General features: G+C 49.6%; 1 protein-coding gene across 1 annotated transcript; it reads right to left on the reverse strand.

Moving 5' to 3' along the window:
* Positions 1 to 16634: 16634 nt before the first annotated feature.
* On the reverse strand, positions 16635 to 19975 carry LOC119178558 (endothelin-converting enzyme 2). Its single transcript, XM_037429765.2, has 2 exons — positions 19685 to 19975; positions 16635 to 18656 (listed from the first exon to the last, which is right to left on the reverse strand). The coding sequence occupies exons 1-2, from the start codon at positions 19973 to 19975 to the stop codon at positions 16635 to 16637; spliced, it is 2313 nt and encodes a 770-aa protein (XP_037285662.2).
* Between the last annotated feature and the right edge of the window lie 391 nt (positions 19976 to 20366).

The raw sequence follows: 20366 nt of genomic DNA on the forward strand, positions 1-20366 counted from the left end.
AACGCACATATTGTGCAAACAGCTGATGTGTTACTGAGCCTGAATGATCATTAAATGCGACCACTGAGGATTAGCTTGGCACGCTAAACGGGCACCCAATTTACACGTTATAAATGAAAGACGTTTTTTGTCGAATGGAAATTTGTCCCACCCTTACGGAAATGTGATGTCTGTTTGACATAAAGAGGCAAGTAAGATGTTAGATTATTGGTAGAGAAGTTAACCATGCAGCGCCTAGCCCCGTTGGTTACACTGAAGTGGTTAGGCAGTACGTGCTATTCGAATGTGGCTGTGTGAAATGAGTGTGTGATGCGTGGGGAAAATAGAGAAGTTTCAAGTCAAAGGGGCGCCCAACGACTGCTCAAGGCAAACCGCAAAAGCAAAAGAGAGGTGGATTCTCAGCTGATATAAGGAACGAATCCTATACGTGTATATATTGTTTATGCCAGTGTTGCGGAGTTGCCACTACGGATTGGAAATGACAGTGGAATCATTCCACATTTTCGCGACCCCGGAAAGGAATGGGAATTGATTGGGGACTGTGCTCGGAGTAACGGAATGGGAATGGAATTAGGCGTCTTTCACACGGAATAGATTGGAAAAGGAATTGCGTGTTAAAAAAAAAGATAGACCACGTCTTCGTCTACGCACTGTTCTTTGAACCTTATGCGAGTGGAGGCCGCGAGCGTGCCGACAGTAGGAGAAAGGAAGAGGACAACGAGGATAGGGTGTGTGCTGAGCGGTACGCGGCAGCCACTGGCAGCGGGCAGTTGCGGCCCGGGTTCCGGTCAATAAAGAAGGTTCCTTCCACGCAGGGTTCTGGGCTGAGCAGCCTAGAAACCCCCCTACAATTGGCGCCCAACAGGAAGAACCCTGCCTCTCGGCCACAGACATCGAGGCAGTCCGCGACCATGGCCCTGACGACGTTGCTACCCGTGCCCGCTTTTTCCGGTCAAGACGCGAAGGAATCGGTCGTTGACTTCATCGACAATCTTTTCGTGTACTCAACCGTTAGCGGCTTCTCAGCAACGGACGTGCTCCGGCGGGTCCTACCAGTTGCTCTGCGTGGTACCGCAGAACAATGGCGGCGGCTTCAACCACCCTTTCAGTCCTGGAACCAGTTCGCCGCGACATTCCGGGAAGATTTCCTACCGGTTGCTTACGAACACGCCGCCATCGTTCTGCGGTACCACGCAGAGCAACTGGTAGGACCCGCCGGAGCACGTCGGTCTCTGCGAAGCCACGTGATCTTGACACCCGAACGCAACACCCACAGGAGGGTCTGCGAGATTATGTTCAGGCCATGCAGACGCTCTTCCGTCGGGCAGATTCCACAGCACCTCAGGCCGTAAAGGTCTCACATGTTATTCGGCGATGCCACCCCCGTTTCCAGCTACACCTGTTGGGCCGCTTTTTTCCTTCCCTCGCGGAGCTTGCTCAATTTGCTCAGTAAATTGCCGAGCCGTTTACTCCGACCGTTCCCATAGTCGCGGAGGAGGGAGGTGAGCTCCATGGAGGCAAGGAAGAGGCCAGTTGATGGGATGTCGCTGACGTTGGAGCAGACGCTGACGCGAGGTGGGATGTTGCCGCGACGCGAGAAAGCCCTGCGGAGCGAGCGAGGGGAGCGATCATGAATGCGTTCACAAAGTCCCGGGATGACGAAGCAGCATACGTGAAGAAAAGGAAGAAGACCAGGAATAAGAGGAAGAAACCGGGAGTAACGAAACTCAGCGACACGACAATAACACCACATGAATATGAGTCTGGTACCGAGATGGCGCGTGCTCGTGACATTGAGAGGGGCAAGGATGTCGTTGAACAGCATGCAAAGGCTTCCACCGAAATGGCGGCGCTCATCAACAAGCACGCCAGGAGGCCTCGACACTCTTCTCCGCACTCGAGGTGTAGCAGAAAAAGCGTGATTCACTCCTAAGCGCATTCGACTCTCTAAATAAGGAAAGGGATGAGATTGTAGAGCTTGCAAAGAGCATCGGGAGTGACTGCTCAGATAGGCACTCGACCCGAGCACTACAATTCGATGACATGTGGAAGAGAATGTGGCGCTGCGACGGGAAGCTGAGTCCGCGCAAGCTAAGTACGAGAAGCTGCTCTCTGAGGAAAAGGCAAGGCTGGAATGCATAGGAGAGGCCGTCCGCAACGAGTACGAGTTCACGCTGCAGAATCTCTGGGGAAAGCTTTGGGATACCGAGGCCGAGCACAGGAGGCGTGTAGAAGAACTGCTTGCGAGCCAGGAACAGTACCAGGAAGAAGTGAAGTTGAAAGACGAAGACCTGCTCCTGCTGAAGCACGAAGTGGACCAGTACGCCGACACGCTGGGCTACCAGGGGCTAGAGTATGACCAGGAGCTGGAGAACATCGAGAGGAGGCTAGGAGTCAGGCACGCTGCAGAGATGGGGACACTAAAGTCGGAGCACAGGGCCAAAATTGAGGTGCTGAGAGAGAGCCTTCAACAAGAGCTATATGATGTTAAAGCCGGCTACGAGGAAGGGTAGTGGAGGCTGCGCAGAAGACTCGAGACCGAGCACAACTTGGCGGCTAACTCGCAGAAGGCACAGTTCGGGCTCGCGCTCGAGACCCTGAAGAAGGCACACACAGAGCAGATTGAGAAGATGAAGGAAGAGCGCGCGACTGTCGTGGAAAAACTGGCCAAGGAAAGAGCTCAGCTGGAAAAGCACGTGGCCGAGGAGAAGACGTCTGCCATCCAGGAAATGACAAGCAAACCAGAAGCCCACTACACAGATATCGTGGACACCGTATGGGTAGAGTGTGCCGCAAGAGTCAAGCGGCTGCATGACGAAATGGCGAAGGCGGAGCAGCTGCGCTTCTTGCGTCAATAGCACGAGAAGAACCCACCAAGGCAGGAGAAAATAGTTGCTGTGACAACCAGTCCGTCTATGGCAGAAAAGCCTGTGATGGCTCTGTCGTTCGATAGTTTAGATTGGAAGCTTCTTGAATAAAAATCCGAGAAAAGAACCACTCAGGAAGCAGTTAAGTCAGGATATCACGCCACCAATTCTGTTGCAAAAAATAGGGAGTCCTCGGCAGACTCGTCGGACATTTCCGTGGAGGACATCCTGTACGAGTGGTCTGAATTGATGAAGCAGCTGAGGAGCCTCCGCGTCATTGTGGACAAACAGCAGGCAGAAAAATAAGACTTGCAGGAGTCCTTGGAGAGAGCGACAGAAAGATTGGGCACGTTCAAGAAAGAACCTGCGGCCAACGCGAGTAATTACACAGGTGTGTGAGCCCTGAAGCGCAAAGTGGCTGTCCTCGAGGTCCGAACCTACGTCGAGAAAGGCGATGAAAAGCAATTTGGCATCAACATCACCGAGGGTGGAGATGTGAGAGCCAGAGGCATTATCAGCCAGAGGCTCTGCGGACACATCACTATTCCACGGCTGCCGAGGAGTGGCCACCGCCCAGACGTCAGAGGTCCGGATGGCTACAGCGGCAAAAGATACAGCAAGATGATTTCTACGACCGCGGCACCATGCACCCCAGTCAGCACCAGGAGGTCTACTTTGACTACTTTGGGCCGGCTAGCTCAGCGGGACTGGATCTGCACCAGGAGCAACGGCTTCCCGTCATGTTGCCACGGACGACCGTAATCACTGACCTGAGTGAGACCGGTACGCCTCCGTCTTCGGGCGGTGGCGGAGATGGTACCCTTGCCCCTACTCGAGTCAGCGACTACAACGTTAGGCAGTTCATGAGGTATCACGAGGTGTCGCTTTACTACCCTGGCATGTGGTTGCATGCACCACGTGCGGTCCGCCGTGGCCAGGGATAGGTTGTGGTAGTGGTTAGCAGAGGAGAAAGGCATCTAATTTCTGCAGCCCAGTCGGGGGCACGGCGCAGTGCCTGCGGCAAAGAGATATGGGAGAAAAGTGGAAAGAAGAGAAACACATTAAGTACGCAGTGGTACAGTCGTCTTCAGCACGAGCAGCAGTCCGGAAGCAAGGATAGGGCTGGCAAGGGGTTCGTTCTAAGGAATAGGCCACGATTCCCGTCTCACTCAGGAGCCAGGGATAGCCCCTTCATCTATGCGGCATCTCCTCTCTACTTTTTCCGAGGGGAGGGGCAGTAGGGGAACGGCGGACGCGAGCGCGCTGACCATAGGAGAAAGAAACAGGAAAACGAGGATCGGTTGTGCGCCGAGCGGCACGCGGCAGCCACTGGCAGTGGGCAGTTGCGGCCCGGAATCCAGTCAATAAAGAAAGTTCCTGGTCTGGCTTCGCGTCTTTCCTGCGGGAATCTGGGCCGAGCGGCCCCGAAACCCCCCTACGACTTCAAACATTGGCGAGTCAGAGCCTCGAATTGAACAATGAAGCAGTATTTTTAAAATGGTTTGGCTCATTGCAAGCCTACTACAATCTTGCCCGTCTATAGACTGTGTTACTCTGAAGATTATCTCTATTCTTCTCGTAACGGCGCTTCTATATGCCATCGGTGTCCGTCACGCGGAACCACGGCGGCGTATCGGGTTTATTATCAACTTAATAAATCTATTACGATGGTTTTCTTACGTTGAGAAAAAGCAGAAGTGGAATTCAACTGCCCGGCCATTCTCGGAGTAGGATCTTATATGGACTAAGTTTTTTTTTCATATCGAGAAATCAAAAGGAATGGAATTGCGGCAATTTCTAATTCCCCGGCCGGAATGGAATTGGAATGAAACGAAGGCACCCATTCCGCAACACTGGTTTATACAATGATGTATTGACAACAGCACCTAATTACGAAGATGATATGATGCTGTCAGAACAAGTGTGCTCTGGTGTTTTTTTAATATTATTATCAGCGATTTGAACTCGTCAGAGATACGTGATATAATAAAAAATTCCAGATTGGTTTCGACCACCATCTAGCGTGCATCCAGTGCACGGCCAAGTGTCTAAACAATTGAAAGAGAGATAAATGTGGGACTGCCAAATTTATTTCTTTACTGTACACCAGCTAGTCTAACGACCAATACTCTTTCCATTCAGACAATAGAAGTAGAGAGACTGTGAAATAGCGAAAGCAAAATATGTCACACACATAGCTTTAGACGCAAAAGGGGCCCTCTGTTACGTTTGACACGGCAATTCGTCTGGGCAGACGCCATTGTGCGTAAGCCGATCTACTAGGGAGGCTCTCAACCCCTTCGGCTCGCAGTCTGCCAGACGCTGTCGAAGATTTCGGCAATTGCCCAGACCATGCAGCAAGCGAAAGCGAGTTCCTGATTTTCAACTACGGACCCTTTCGTCGTCCCTTCGAGCAGCAGCAGTGACAGATGCCATCGCCGACTCATCTGGTGAGGGGGAAGCTGTTGTGACTGGCGCCAGAGCTGACGGGGAGCGGCGCTCTTTTAATCCTCAATCAAGTAGTCGACCGGCCGGCTGCCTATGCCCGCCAGGCATTGTCCCTGCTAGCCGGAGGGTGAGACGTCGTGTCGCCACGACGCCGTAAACCGCTCGAGAGAGGACAACAAAGACAGCATCTTCCTTGGAAGAGACCGTGGCGGCCACCGCGAATCGCCCCGCTAATTGAGCGAACAGATCGGCGGACACTTTGATGTATGCTGTCAGGAGCTTGAGACCTCTCGACTATAGCGGCACACACACGACGAGGAAGAGCCCCGCTGGTGCCACCTTGCAGTGCAGTGATCACGGCTCAATATTAGACGTTCACGTGGACCGTGCTTGCTCGTCCCCCTCACCTGTTGTGTGTGTATGATTGGTGTTCTACTCAAAGAGGGGGAGCCCGACAGGGCTTAAAACGACGCCGCAGAGTGCTGGACGTCACTCTGAACCATGTAACGGTTCAACCACCACGCTCGTGGTTTGTGAAACTCCTAACCTTTCTTTGTTGTAAATATGTGTATAGTGCCATAAACCTCTTTGTTTTTCGTATCATCTTCTTGTCAGCGTTCATTTATTCCACCCAATGTACGCCACGCTACCACAAGAGACCAAGTAGTCCACCATTCGCAACACTCCTAACATACGGGCTACAATGGTTAGCAATGCAAGACTGTTTCTATACATGTCGTGAATGGGTTTGGAAAGCTCCAACTAGGCAGGGTTGCAAAGCAAGCACTTGTATGTTTTAAACCTGCGGTTTATGAACTCTGGATTGCAAGTTAGGCGGTGGTTGTGGTATAGAAACATTTTATTACAGAAAATGTACCAGAGAGATGCGGCATATTGCATGATTGAGTGGCAAGACACTATTCCGGGATGCAAATGGAGTTGGCCGCTGCTCGAGCGCGCCTCACCAAGGAGCGTTGAGCATCCAAGGTCGAGCAGCCGAGCAGGTACTCTTCCCAAGCCTCTCTAGTTAGGATGGAGAAAGGGGGTGAAAAAGGAAGGGGGTTAGTAGGGCACGAAGCGACGACGTCGTAGGCGTCGGGCCAGGACCTGGCAGGTCAAGCAGGGGCCACTGATTTCCTGTAAATGCCTGGCGACTGCCGCACTGAGATAGGTGTTCGTCTGGAGGTGGCGTAGTATTCGCTCAACCGCTTTCTCCAGACCACTTGCGGGGTCCGGGTACAGGCGGCGTGAATCCCGGTAATAGGCAAGAATTTCACGAAAGCGCGTCAGATTCCTATTGCCAGATTCCGACTCGGGACGTGGAGGGGCGACGGCCCGGATGAGAGAAGTGCGGGCAGCGGCGTTCACTGCCTCGTTGCCGGGTTGGAGTGAACATCGAGGGACATGACACTAAAGATGAGTGGCATATATGGACCTTTACTGCAGTATACAGCGTGACAGACAATTGAGAACACATCCGTATAATTACTAGAGATATCTACGTGTTTTCAACGTCGCATCCATCTTTGCGGATTCGAATGACTCACAAATACGCACAGCTATACTTGTACTTATGATACTCTTGCGCTTGCGTTAATGGCCCACCAGGCACATTTCAGGGGGGGGGGCATCTTTGCACCCCTCCTTCCCTACTTATCTGGTTCACAACTCGATTGGATTGGATAAACTTTTATTTGGTCCCCCAAAACACAGATCACTGTGTTGCGGGCAGCTCCCACGTGGGGACTCAGATGCCGAGCTCCTCAGCCGCCTCGCGGGCTTGGTGGACAGCCCTGAGCTGATCTGCCAAGGACGAGCTGCGGGTTGCCGCCTCCCATCTGGCAGAGGTGATGTTCGATAAATGAGCGAATTTGGTGCACTGCCAGAGCATGTTTTCTAATGAAGCTATTTCCCCACAATGTGGACAATGATTACTTAGGTATAGGTGAGGGTACATGATGTGTAACATTTTCAAAGTAGGCTACATCCGCGTTTGCAAAAGCCTTAATGTAAGTGCTTGGGGGCGAGTTAAATTTTTGTGAGGTTGAGGGAAAATCCTTCTAGACAGGTAGAAATATTTAGTGAGCTCATTATATATGTTGCAAGAATTTTCCGGTTTCCCTTCACCGGTAGAACGCATCCCCTGGGAGGCGCGGTTGGAGAGGTCTCGCGCCACTTCGTGTGCTGCTTAATTGAGATTGGGAGGGGAATCGTTGATTTGTTCAAGGTGAGCTGGAAACCAACTCAGAAGATGATGCGTTATGTTCTTGCCTTGCAGTATTCTCAGCCTTTGTTCTGAGACCATGCCCTTGGCAAACGCCCGTAGTGCTGCCATCGAATCACTGTAGACGACTTCAATGTTATCCATCTTGAGTGCTAAGGCGATGGCCACCTGTTCCGCAATGATTGGGTCTTTCGTCCTGACCGTCGCTGAGTTGACGACATGGCCAGCCCCATCGACCACCACTGCCACAAACGCTTTCCCATTGGCGTAGGAAGCCGCGTCAACAAATACGACCCCTCGTTCCTCGTTTGAGACTTGACGAAGTATGGTCCTGGCCCTCACTACTCTTCTTCCGACGTTGTGTTCTGGGTGCACGTTTTTTGGTATAAGAGATACCGTGATATGCTCCCTGATGTTGTCAGGGATATCAATGTAATTACGTCTGATTGTCATTGGGTGTTGGCCCAGCTCCTGCAGGATAATTCCCCCCGACCTTGTTGTAGATAACCTTGCAAACTGTGCTCTCTCTTGGGCTTCTGATATTTCTTCGAGCGTGTTGTAAATGCCAAGCTCAAGCAGACGCTCGGTGCTGGTATGTATGGGTAGGCCCAGGACCTTCTTGATAACTTTCCTGAGGAGCACACTCAGTGTCTCAGACTCTGCTCTTGACCAGTTGTGCATTGCTGCCTCGTACGGGAAGTGGCTTAAACAAACGCATGCATCAACCTGATGAGGTTGTCTTCCTTGATCCCATTTCTTTTGTTGGCCACTCTGCGTATGAGGTGCACCGCACTGTCTCTTTTCCAAGTTAACTTGGCTATAGATTTGCTGTTGGCGCCGGTAGACTCTATCAGCATGCCCAGGACTTTGATGGAGTCGACCCTCTAAATGGCAACCCCTTGATTTGTACGGAGATGGATGTTTATCGGGTTTAACGGCTTCCATCCACTAGGCTTCGGTCCCCGATGTGCAGTCCGATACAGTAAAAGTTCTGACTTACTCGAGGAGAACTTGAGCCCGGAAGTACGAAGGTACTCTTCTACGGTGTCAATCGCCTCTTGCAAAGCACTCTCAATCTGCCCCTCGCTTCCACCTGTGCACCAGATGGTAATGTCATCTGCGTAGACGCTGCGCTTCAACCTTTCATGCTTGATAATTTCTTTGACAGTCCAATCATGTAAATGTTGAACAGCCTTGGTGAAATCAATGCCCTTTGCGGCGTGCCCCTTGCTTCTAGTTCGATTGCTGCGGTCTCGATATCTGCAATCTTCATCACGGCTTTCCGATCTGTAAGAAAGGACCATACGCAGTCATAGAAGGCTTTCCCCGAATCAAGCTTGGAAATTGCTTCGAGTATGAATGAGTGGTGGATGTTGTCAAACGCTTTATCTAGATCTAGGCACAGAATGGCTCTCACGTCTCTGGTTTCATTGTCGATGACCTGGTGTTTGATGAGCTTCAATGCATCTTGTGTGGATAGCCCTGCCCTGAATCCAACCATATTGTGTGTATATATGTCGTTATCTTCCAAGTACTTGTTTATGCTGTACAGTATGGCATGTTCTGCAACCTTGCCGATACATGATGCCAAGGATATTGGCCTCATGTTGTCCAAGTTAGGGGGCTTTCCTGGCTCAGGAATAAGGATCGTGCTGGCCAGCTTCCACTGCTCTGGCACCCTGCCTTCTTTTCATGCTGCATTGATCATATCCTTCAGGGTTTCAATTGAATCGTCATCAAGGTTACGAAGGGCTTTGTTTGATATACCGTCCGGGCCAGGGGCCGACCTGCCGTTGAGATCGTGCAAGGCTCTTCTGATCTCCTCGATGTTAAAGTTGCCCTCAAGACCTGGATTGGGCGTGCCCTTGTACTGTCTACTTGGTGGTGCCAATCCTCTTTTGATTGGGAGGTACTTATGCACGAGCCGCTGCACAACTCGCTGTTCTGTAGTGCGCCCTATCTCTTATGCAAAATTCGAGCGATACCATGCTTTTGATTTGTTTTGGTGGTGTTTTCGATGAGGAGATGTTTTAACATATTCCATGTCTTGCCATTGTGCATCTGACCATCGACGGAGTTGCAGATTTCGTCGCAGTGCTGCCTGGATAGTGCGTGACAATGTTCCTCGACTGATCTGTTTAACTCAGCTATCTTCTTCCTCAGTCTTCGGTTCAGGCGCTGACCCTTCCAACGGTTCAGTAGTGCTTGCTTTGCCTCAAAAAGATGAGCGAGGCGGCTATCCTTTCTTTTAACTGGAAAATCTGTGGTAATGGTGAAGGAGACGGAATTGATGTCCTCTTTCATCTGTTTGACCCACTGTTCCAAGCCTTGTCTGTGGCCATCTTGTTCCCTTTCCATCCTTATCTTCCTGAACTTATCCCAGTCTGTGAAGTGGAATTCTTTCTGCTTTTTACGCTCCACGGAGAAGGAAGTGGCAAGAATGCAGTGGTCACTCTCTAGGTCTACAGCAAGGTTCATCCTCTGGGCCTTCTTGATGTTCCTTACAAATGTAAGGTCCGGGGTAGAATCCCTGCAGCAAGATGTACCAAGCCTTGTTTGTAGGCTGGGGTTTGTGATTAGGGTGAGATCAAGTTCACTGGCACTTTGCCAAAGTTGATTTCCTTTCCTAGTGTTGTACTTGTAACCCCATGTATGATGAGGGGCGTTGAAATCACCTGTTATGACGAGTGGACATTCCCCGGCGATATAAACAGTTTTATTTAGAACCGTCTTGAACCCTTGATTTTGTTCCTTTGGACTGCTGTATATATTAAGAATGAAAATCCTCTGACGGTTGCTGGTACCTGGCACGATCTCTACCATGACGTGTTCCGACCGGCCTGCTTCTATCTTGAGGTCGTGGGTTACGTGCGTTAGTTTGTTGCATGCGAAGGTGCAGACTCCCCTCCATTCAGTATCCCCTATTACAGGCCGGAATCCAGACAATGTTGCTTCCGGTGAAAGGGTCTCTTGTAGTAATATAATATGATGCTTTTCTTGGCTGCTCCTGATATACTGCTGTAGGGTTGCCTTCTTTTTAAGGTAACCTCTACAGTTCCATTGCCAGATACGAAATGCTTCATGTTGCGCTGCCATCATGGGCGGCCAGAGCCTGATGCTGCACCTGTCGACACGTTTGGTACCACTATTATTGGTGGCTGAGGAGGTGAGTTTGGTGCATGAGGAGGCCTTGCTGAGTTGTGCAGATATGCTTCGACCTTTGTAATGCGCAAAGTCATATGCTCTTCCAGTGCTGCCACGCTTGATTGTAGCCTACCAATCTGCTCGCTAAGATTGGCTACTACTTTGCTGAGCGTGTCGAAAACCTCTTTCATATCTGAAGTGGTCGTTTGGTTGGCTTCCACGTGTTCTGCCATGATTGCCCTCTTTTTTGTCGTTCTCGTGTTCTCCACGTTTTCAGCCACAGGGACATCCACTGGCTGAGGCATTGGCTGTGAAGGCTGCGCGCTGGTTAGCTTAGTGAGAAGAACTTTTATTTCCTTTAAGTCAGCTGATAGCCTCTCATTTGATTTTGTAAGTCTCGCGTTTTCTTGCTCTAGCTGTGCAGTTCTATCATGCTCTGGCAGCTTACCTGTCATCACCTCTGCCACGCCGTTGCGCACTCGCTCAGTTCAGCTGCCTTTCGATGTAACTGCAGGCGTCCTCCCCGGGTTGGAAGCTGTCATCTCGAACTGAACGCCAGGCAGCTGGCCATTCGGGTGCCGCCCAGGCTGATACCGACCCTGATGATGACCTTGGAAACTCGAACACCCCCTTGATTGGGAGCGGGCCTTGGGTCTAGAACCTCTTCTGGAATTCGACCTCCCCCTGGAGTGGGGCCGCCTTTCCTGTTCTTGTGTAGTCTGGATGCTCTGGGTCCCGTAGGCTTAAATAAGCTGCTTGTCGTTGATGTCTAGACTCGATGTGATTGATGCGTCCCGGCTTCTGCAGCTGCTCGCGATCTTTCCTAACGTCTGCGTCTGCCGACGTATGGCACTAAGAACCTGTTCTTGCACTCCTTCTCTGCCGTGGCATGGTGACCGTCGCACAGCCTGCATCTTGGATTGCACTGGTGTAGGCTATCTGGGTTCTTGATCTCGCAGCCTCTGCAGATGGTTTCAGCTGGGTTCGGACAGGCGTCAGATCGATGTCCCAGTTTTCCACAGACGTAACAAATATCGATGTTCTTGCTGTAAAGAAGCACTGCAAAAGTGAAGGTTCATATCTCACGAATCTGGGCACCTTGTGTCCTTCGAACGCTATGATGATTGTCCCGGTGTTCTTGATTCTCTTGGCCTGCAGCGTTAGCGGGTTGTTCGCGTTCACAATCTTTCGGGTCAAAATGTCTTGAGTATCGCTGATGGGGATCCCGCGAATCACTCGTTTACAAGTATCGTGGGGTGCCATGGCGTACGTGCTAACCTCGAAAACTTTGCCTCCCATGTCAATTTGCTTGACCTTGGGGTATCTTGAAGCTCTGTCTTGGTCCAGAGTGCTTGTCACCATAATGTTCTGCTGCAAGTTGGAACAGATGATGTCCTGCATGGCCTCCTCCTCTTTGGCGCCGGCCGCCAGTACTATCGCGTCTGCCACGGCTTCAGTGCAAATTCTCGAGATATTTAATCCTCCACGTGGTCGTAGAACAATTTTGCTGAAGTACTTGGGTAGTGGCGGCATGCGTCCAGCTCGCACAATTGTATGTTTGGTGCCATACCTACTACGACTGGCTCGAGCATCTCCCGCAACGCCAGCCTTGGGCAAACACTTGGCAGCAGGAACGCTAACCGCGGCTAGCTCATTCCTTGAGCGTCTCTATTCGGCTTCTTTCCAACCCATGTCTTCCGTGCAATCCTCTGGAGAGATGTCCTCTCCATCTATTTGGTATTCCATTTTCAGTTGCAGGTCCTGGAACGTGCAGAGCGTTGAGTCACGTTGGCGCCGACAATCGCCTCCTTGGTTAGGCTTAAATCCCCCGGTGGCGTTGCCGTGTAAAAATGTCCCAAAAATGGCTTAAAAGTCCACTCACCAGCACAAAGGTGGTATCTGCTAATTTCTTGAGAACTTAGGCACACGATGGGACTGAAAACTCGGCGACGAATTCGTGAATACCACAGGAAATCATTCTTGAAAGCAGGAGCCGATCTTCGCGCGTCCGCACTGGTCAGCACCTAGAGCGTCTCTCCGCTGGTTTACAATGCCAGATAGAATTAGGAGCTAGCAAAAGATCATCTCAGCTGATCTGAAACCGAACTTAAACGTGAATATTTTTCCTCGTAATTTGTAATAAATCGAACTAATTTCAGAAACATTTAGAGTGGGTTCGGGAATTGGGTAAAAATATCACGTGCATATTTTATGTTTCCTTCTGATTTCCTGGTTCTGTGGATCTTATCTGTTTCTTTCTCATGTAGAGGAGATCATGGGTAAACTTTCCACAAAAGATCAAAGCCTCCCGTAGTTTGCTACAGTGATTCCCATCCTGTGGCCAGAGCCACAAGAGGCTTCAGATGATTATATTAAAAAGAACCTCAGACGGGCTGAAACGAACTTCAGATGTTTTCGAGCCTCAACAATACATCTCGACGTGTCACCGACTCCGGCAGGGATCGATGACGTTCAGCTTCTCCGTTCTTTGTGGGCCGGAGAAAATAAAATAAACTTGGTATGTAGCTTGCTTCGCCGACAATGGAAGGGAGACAGGAAAGTACTTTCCGGTATCTGCTGTCCACACAGGGGGCACATTCATGAAGAGCAAACACTTTTGAAACGAATCAGTAACATATATCTACCACACATGGTCTCGCCTCCGTGGACAAGAAAGTGGCCACGTGTCTGCATGCTTCACTGCAAACGAGTTCAAAAGACGATAGTTTTCTGCCTGCCGTGCTACATGAGTCCTAGTCTCATCCGCCGCCAGCCGTGATGCTGTTCTCATACTATTTCCGTCCTGGCATGAAAAATGCAATGAAGGTTTGTTTGAACAGATTTACTTTTATAGCATTTTCACTGCATGATGGTATGACATGCGTTCGTACTTCCACGACATGTCAGCAATGTTTTGGTCGCGTGTGGTACTGTGTATAGCGTGGTAGTTTGAAAATAAACGTTGTGAGATACGAATGTATTTTATTGAGTGGAAAGGTGCGTATCAACTATTGGTGCGCCTAAGTAGATTCCTGTCGAAGTAGGCAGCACCATATCTTTACACTTACACTTACAGGCAGTACCATAACTTTACAGGGCTCACGAAACAGTTCGTGCACACACTGTGCCTATTCACGCACAAGAGAGAGATATGGTATGAAGAAAGGCAGGGAGGTTAACCAGAGGCAAGTATCTGGTTTGCTACCCTGCACTGGGGAAAGAGGAAGGGGAGATAGAAAAGTATGGAAAACGGAGTGAGAAAAAAAGAACTGCAGGGAAGCGAACACCTACCCACACACTAGAATGTCACAATTGCTCCACGAGGTGGGTCGATCGCAGAAACTTCAGGAGGACCTTCGCCGCTTTTTGACGCACAATAAGTATTATATTCCGTTTAGAATGCCACTCCTGTAATTTACAAACGCTCATATTGTGTAAACAGCTGATGCGTTACTGAGCCCGACTGATGGTTAATTGTGGCACGTTAAACAGGCACGTAATTTAGGCGTTATAGTTGAAATACGTTTTTATGTCGAATGAAGATTTGTCCCACCCGTTTAAAAAACAGAAGCAAAAAGGATGTTTCATCTAGGTAGAAAAGTTAACCAGCGCCAAGCCCCGTTGGTAACCGTGTAGTAGTTAAGCAGTACGTGCTATTCAAATGAGGTTGTGTGAAATGAGTGTGTGATGCGCGGAGAAAAAGAGAAAAGTTTCAAGTCGAAGAAACCGGAGACCGCGACATGCCGACGCCGAAGTGTGACATGGTGGGAGCTCCGGTTGGTAGGGACGCGCGCTCCCGCAGCTGTTGCCATGGGAGAGGGCGGGGGTGGATCTCGACGGACGCCTTACATAGCCTGACTAAGAAACGCATTCACATATAAAAACCATTTGCTCGTGCTGCACAACCGTTCACTGGCCACCCCGTATAATGGTGTAAGATTTTTGTATCTTACAGAGTGTCCCGTATATAGGCACTGGATCGCGCGCTCAGAATTCAGTCAAGGGCATCTTTACTTGGTTTTCACTTGATAAGCGCCAACGTCAACGTCCTTGCCAGTGCAAGCGTTAGAGCCCACTGCTTCGCATCTACACATGGTTCCCGTTAGCGGGAGATGGTCCATTTTTTGGGGGCGAAGCTCCTTGAACCATGGGTGGTGCGTCCTCGATGTATGTAGTAGTTGTAGTAGTAGTAGTAGGTAGTCGCCTCTCGTTTAGTTCTTGGAATGTCCACTTGACGGTGGTATTTGTATATGATGAATACATGATGAAATGATGTGAGATGGTGGTACTTCAAGTGTTCACTGGGTGAACGGATGGACGGATGGACGGACGGACGAACAGACAGACAGACAGGCACGCAGGCAGGCACGCAAGCAGGCAGGCAGGCAGGCAGGCAGGCAGGCAGGCAGGCAGGCAGGCAGGCAGGCAGGCAGGCAGGCAGGCAAGCAGGCGCACTGACGGATAGATGGAATGATGCGACATTGCGGTACCTGGAGTGTTCACTAGATGGATGACGGACATACAGGCACAGGGAAAGATAGACGAATGAATGGACGAAGAGACAGACCGACAGACGGACGGATGGACTCTTCGACCCCGTAATCACCATTCACTCCGTGGATATGCTTTGATTTTTTTTCTAATACAGGAACACACCACTTAATACTTACGTATTGATGTTGCGCTTCAGATTTGCGTAATATTTGCTTTTTGATCAACAATGTTCCCAAATATGAACGCAGCCGCCAGTTCAGATGCCTGGGTGTTCAGCAAGTGCTTAAACATTGTTCGGGTGGCTGAATCGTGTCACATACATACATACATACATACATACATACATACATACATACATACATACATACATACATACATACATACATACATACATACATACATACATACATACATACATACATACATACATACATACATACAAATACACATACATACATACAAATACACATACATACATACATACATACATACATACATACATACATACATACATACATACATACATACATACATACATACATACATACATACATACATACGTGCATACATACATAGATACATACATACATACATACATACATACATACATACATACATACATACATACATACATACATACATACATACATACATACATACATACATACATACATACATACATACATACATACATACATCACGAAAATTTCTGCGTTCAAGTATCCCAAGGGAGGCTATCGTCCTTAATATCATCTTTAACAACAGACACACGGACCCCTAAACCCCCAACAGATGCTCGCGCTCCCGTGTTCCTCTGCTATATAAGTGGCTATTTATTAGAAAAAAAATAAAAAATAGAAGACTCGCCTTTCTGTCTCCCGTATCAGGGACGCGGCTAAGCGCTTTGCGGGGATGAAAGTAGGCTTAAAGGGGATATATAGCGAGATGGTGAAAAGGGGAGCAAAATTTCTTCCAACACCAGGAATCGAAACCGGGCCTCCTGGGTGAGATGTGTGGTGAAGGCCTAGGGATCTCTAACGTGCAACTACATCTGAGCACACGGGCCTATACAGTATTCTTGCCTCCTTTGAAAATGCAGCCGCCACAGCCGGGATTCCGCGACCACCACAGCGGGGCTCAGTCCGCATGGTATTTTGTCTTGCTTCCTGGTGCAAGAGTGTAGGATTCCAGAGCAACGTCAAATACTGCTGTGATTGTAACTTCACGACATTTCCTTCGATAGAGCACAACAATTGGTCGCTTATTACGATACAGACATTGGTAGTTTAAATTACGTGAATGCTATTGAGTTTTGAACTGCGGCGTTTTTGTGACATGCAGAAGTTGTAGTCAGTAAAAATGACGTGTACATGCGCAAACACCACCACGAAAAAAGAATAAATACCACGAATCATAATATGAACAGAGCGGCTCCGGTGCTTTTCCCCCCGCTGTCTTTAACGGAATACAGGACACATGTGTGTGGCGTGCATGGGTGTTCCCGGCTGGCACGAGAAAGTCTCCACAAACGCCTCGCTGTTCCTAAGTGGCACATTGCACCGCATTGGTCCAGCTGGGTCCCCGCACGTGCTGTGGCACAAAATCAAGAAAAAGAGCTGCCGCTCCGAAAGCTTCGGCAACTGCGAATCCAGGTAAGTCGCTGGAGACGAAACGTTTGACCCAGTTGACGAAGCGGCAGACAGGAACGCATTCCACAAGGTGCTAGTGGCCGCCGTCACCACAACAACGTCGTCCCTTGTGGCTCGGTCCAAAACGGTCGTCTCGTCGGCAGTGTAGACGCAACCCCTTCGTTCGTGCAGTTTTTCCAGCGTCGTGGTTTTCCATCTTTGCTGGGCGGCAAAGAGGTGCTGGGAGAGGAGCCGCGCTAGTACAGAGCCGACTCCAGCGTAGATGACGGATGCGGGTGCGTCCACCATAAGGAAAGGAAACGAGAAATCGTATGGTGCCAGTGTCAGCGGTGGATCGGCCACTTCTTCTGGGACGAGAGAACCATTCTCGGGCTGGTATTTTTCAGAGTATGAAGAAGGTGCTTTCTCTGTCGGGCCGGAGGCAAGCGATAGGGACGACAATGCTGACAAGTTCCTGATCGCGTCGTCGGTCATGTCAGGCAGCCACTTCTTTTCTCCGGACTTGCTTAGCATGCCGAGTAATATCTCGGCGTGGTCCATCTCTGGCAAAGTGACGAGGCCCTCTTGGAACCAATTATTTCGCCTGAGCGTCTCATGGAAGGCGTCCTTGAGTCTTGCTCCAACCTGTGTCACCTGTTCCAGAACCTTTTTGTCGGTGGTGCTCTTCAAGTAGTTCACGTCGAGGGCGTAACCAGCGACTCCCGTGAAGCCGAGGCAGACTTTCATCTGCTCGTCCATGACTCTTTCGTCGCTCCCGTGAAATTTGCGAAGAATGTGAGCATTTGTGTAGGGCAAGAAGGCTTCCGCTACAAACCAACCGTAGTACTCCTTCATTGCGCGTTCACCAAGCGTGCTGTGCAGCTCAAAGAAGGCTTCGAAGAAACGAATGCCATAGATGGTCACATTGGCGGTAGACGTGTTGAAACGACGTTTGAGCTCCCGTTGCCACGATTCCAGTGGAACGGAGGGTGCCGTCTTGTTTAATTCACTTGTGTGGGTTCGAAGGATTTTAGGTGTTCCAATAAGCGACCTTCCAAGTGCCGGAATCACGCTCTTCTCTACAGACAGGGTTTCATTATAGGTAATGCTCCTTCTATACTTCTCATTTTCAAAGTATTTTTTAAATACGTGGAAGTACTCTTCCCGTTGCTTCTCGTCCTTCTCTCTCCGTATGTGCTCTGCGAAAACGCCAAGCGTGATTGACCTGATGATGAGGTGGCCGCCTCCTCGAACCAAATTTGTGAACGCAATCCGAAAAAGAACTGGAATGGGCCAGGTCGACATTGCAAATATGGAATGCAATATGTCTGTACGGGAATTGACGTGAGGCCACGGCAGTCCCGCCTCAGACATCACTTTGCGGATTGACTCCACGTAGCTAACCTTCTTGTCGACGACATTGTAACAAGCCGTGAACATTTTTGTCGCCTTTTGCTCGGGCGTTTGACCTGATGCGGGCACCGACTGGAGAAAAGCTTGTCGACTTAGTCTTCTCTGGTAAGTTGTCAGTGCCGTGTCTGACACGCCGAGCTTGCCGAGATCAGATCTCCAAGATCCACACACATGGGTGTAAAAGTCCTCGCACGGTGCCACGCTTACGTTCAGAAAGCTAGAAACCAGGCCCTCGTATTGCAAGCAAGCTTGACTCGTACATCCTGTCAGCACACGTACTGGTACGTGCTTGAAAACGTAGTGTGTGACGCATGCGCTGACGATGATAGCTGATGCCACTACGGCAACACAAAAAGCAATCATTAGGTTTCTGAAGCGATGATCGTGCCTTTCCACAATGAGGCGCCTGATTGGGCCACTAATTTGCGATTGTGTCGTCTGAAAGGGAAGCACAAAGGGAGATATAATTGGAAACAAGTTCAGCGAATTATGAATTCGGCGTTATCTGTTACACGGCAAGAACTAAACCCATCGGGTGTTCTTAGAATAATTCACATGAACGAATTTACTTTGAACAGAATTATGCCGTAGTCACGCGTATGAATTAACAAAAATTGTGATCAAAAAGGTGGCGTTGCACTGGCGACAAAATTTTATTATTGCACAACACACAATCTTTGGGAGGACAATGCACAATATACACAAAACGAAAATAAAACAAAACGGCATCAGTGTAGCTCATTTGTCTCCTATGAGGGTCACCAGCAAAAGCAACCATCATTACGTAAAAAACTATGAAGCGTGCACCTGCACCGTTCCTCGCGCACGTATAATATTTGTTCTTTCTCCCGGACTTTTCCGTTACATTTTCCTTTATCTTTGGTTTGCACTGTTTACTCCTTCTTTGTGGTCCAAGTGCCCAATCAAATTAAAATTTGGCATATGAAAAATAATTCTTTAAATTAATAATTCCAGTTATCCTGCTTCAAGCATCCGAGTATAAGTTGAGAGAAAGCTAACTTTTTCACGATGCAATAAACATTTTTCTAGTTCTGTACACATTGCTGGAGTGCTCCTAATCTCTGCTGCTCGGGCTTGTTCTATTATTTTTTTCCTAATGCAAATTCTCGGTCTTTTTCTCTGTATGGTAGACGAAGAAAGTGCTTTAACAGCGCAAACGACAGGAGGGGATAGAAGAGACGAGAACAGAGCGCTCTGTCCTCGTCTCTTCTATCCCCTGCTGTCGTTTGCGCTGTTAAAGCTCTTTCTTCGTCTACCATGCAGCACCCACCAGCCCAATCAAGAACCTTGTTAAAGTTCTTTTTCTCGGTCTCATCGAACCGACAAAAATATCTGTCACTATTGTACGCCGTACATCACATTCGGAGACGACTGCGACGTCATTGGTCACGCGAGGGCACAAGTAAAAAGAGTCTCCAATCTCTGCGCCTTACACAGTAACTGACCCCGCTCCTGGCCACTGGTGTTTCCGCGCTGGTGAACTCTCGCTGCACAGTGCTCGGGTAGTACTCGGAGATGGGTGCCATCTCGCTGGAAGGTAGTAAGCCATCGTCCGACATCTCGAAGAGCGCATCGTATGGCTCGATGGACTGCGGCACCGAGTGGCGCTTGGTGCAGGTGGACCCGTCTGGATGCCCGTCTCGGCATACATCCTCGTCGGGAAACGAGACCTGGCCGCTCGCGGACGCGTGGCTTGCCGGGATCGAAGGCGGCTTCGACGCAGCTCCCGACTTCATGGCGCTGAACGATGCGGGGCTGCGGGCGATGGCGCTGGCTCGGTTGGCGATGGCAGTGGCGAATCATGTGGTTATTGCGATAATGATGGTGATGACGTTGAGTGCTAAACTACGCGCAAGAAGATTGAGACGTACAAAAACGTGAGAGGTAAGACTAACATTAGTTTTGAGCGTCTTTCGAGGCGCATCGTTGGTGCGGCAAGCGTCTACAATACAGGCAAGCCTGCGACCTAAGCAGGTTCTAATAATGGCCAGTGCAGCGTATGTAGTTCTGACACTCAGCTATCGATAGAAGTCCTTCTCAACGTGCCGCGATTGGCATAACATTGTTTCCTACCGCGTTTTTTTGCAAGGCGGCCCTTCAGATAATAGTATTGTATTGATAAAGTCT

The sequence above is a fragment of the Rhipicephalus microplus genome, chromosome 1 (assembly GCF_043290135.1).
Source record: "Rhipicephalus microplus isolate Deutch F79 chromosome 1, USDA_Rmic, whole genome shotgun sequence".
Classification (NCBI taxonomy): Eukaryota; Metazoa; Arthropoda; class Arachnida; order Ixodida; family Ixodidae; genus Rhipicephalus; species Rhipicephalus microplus.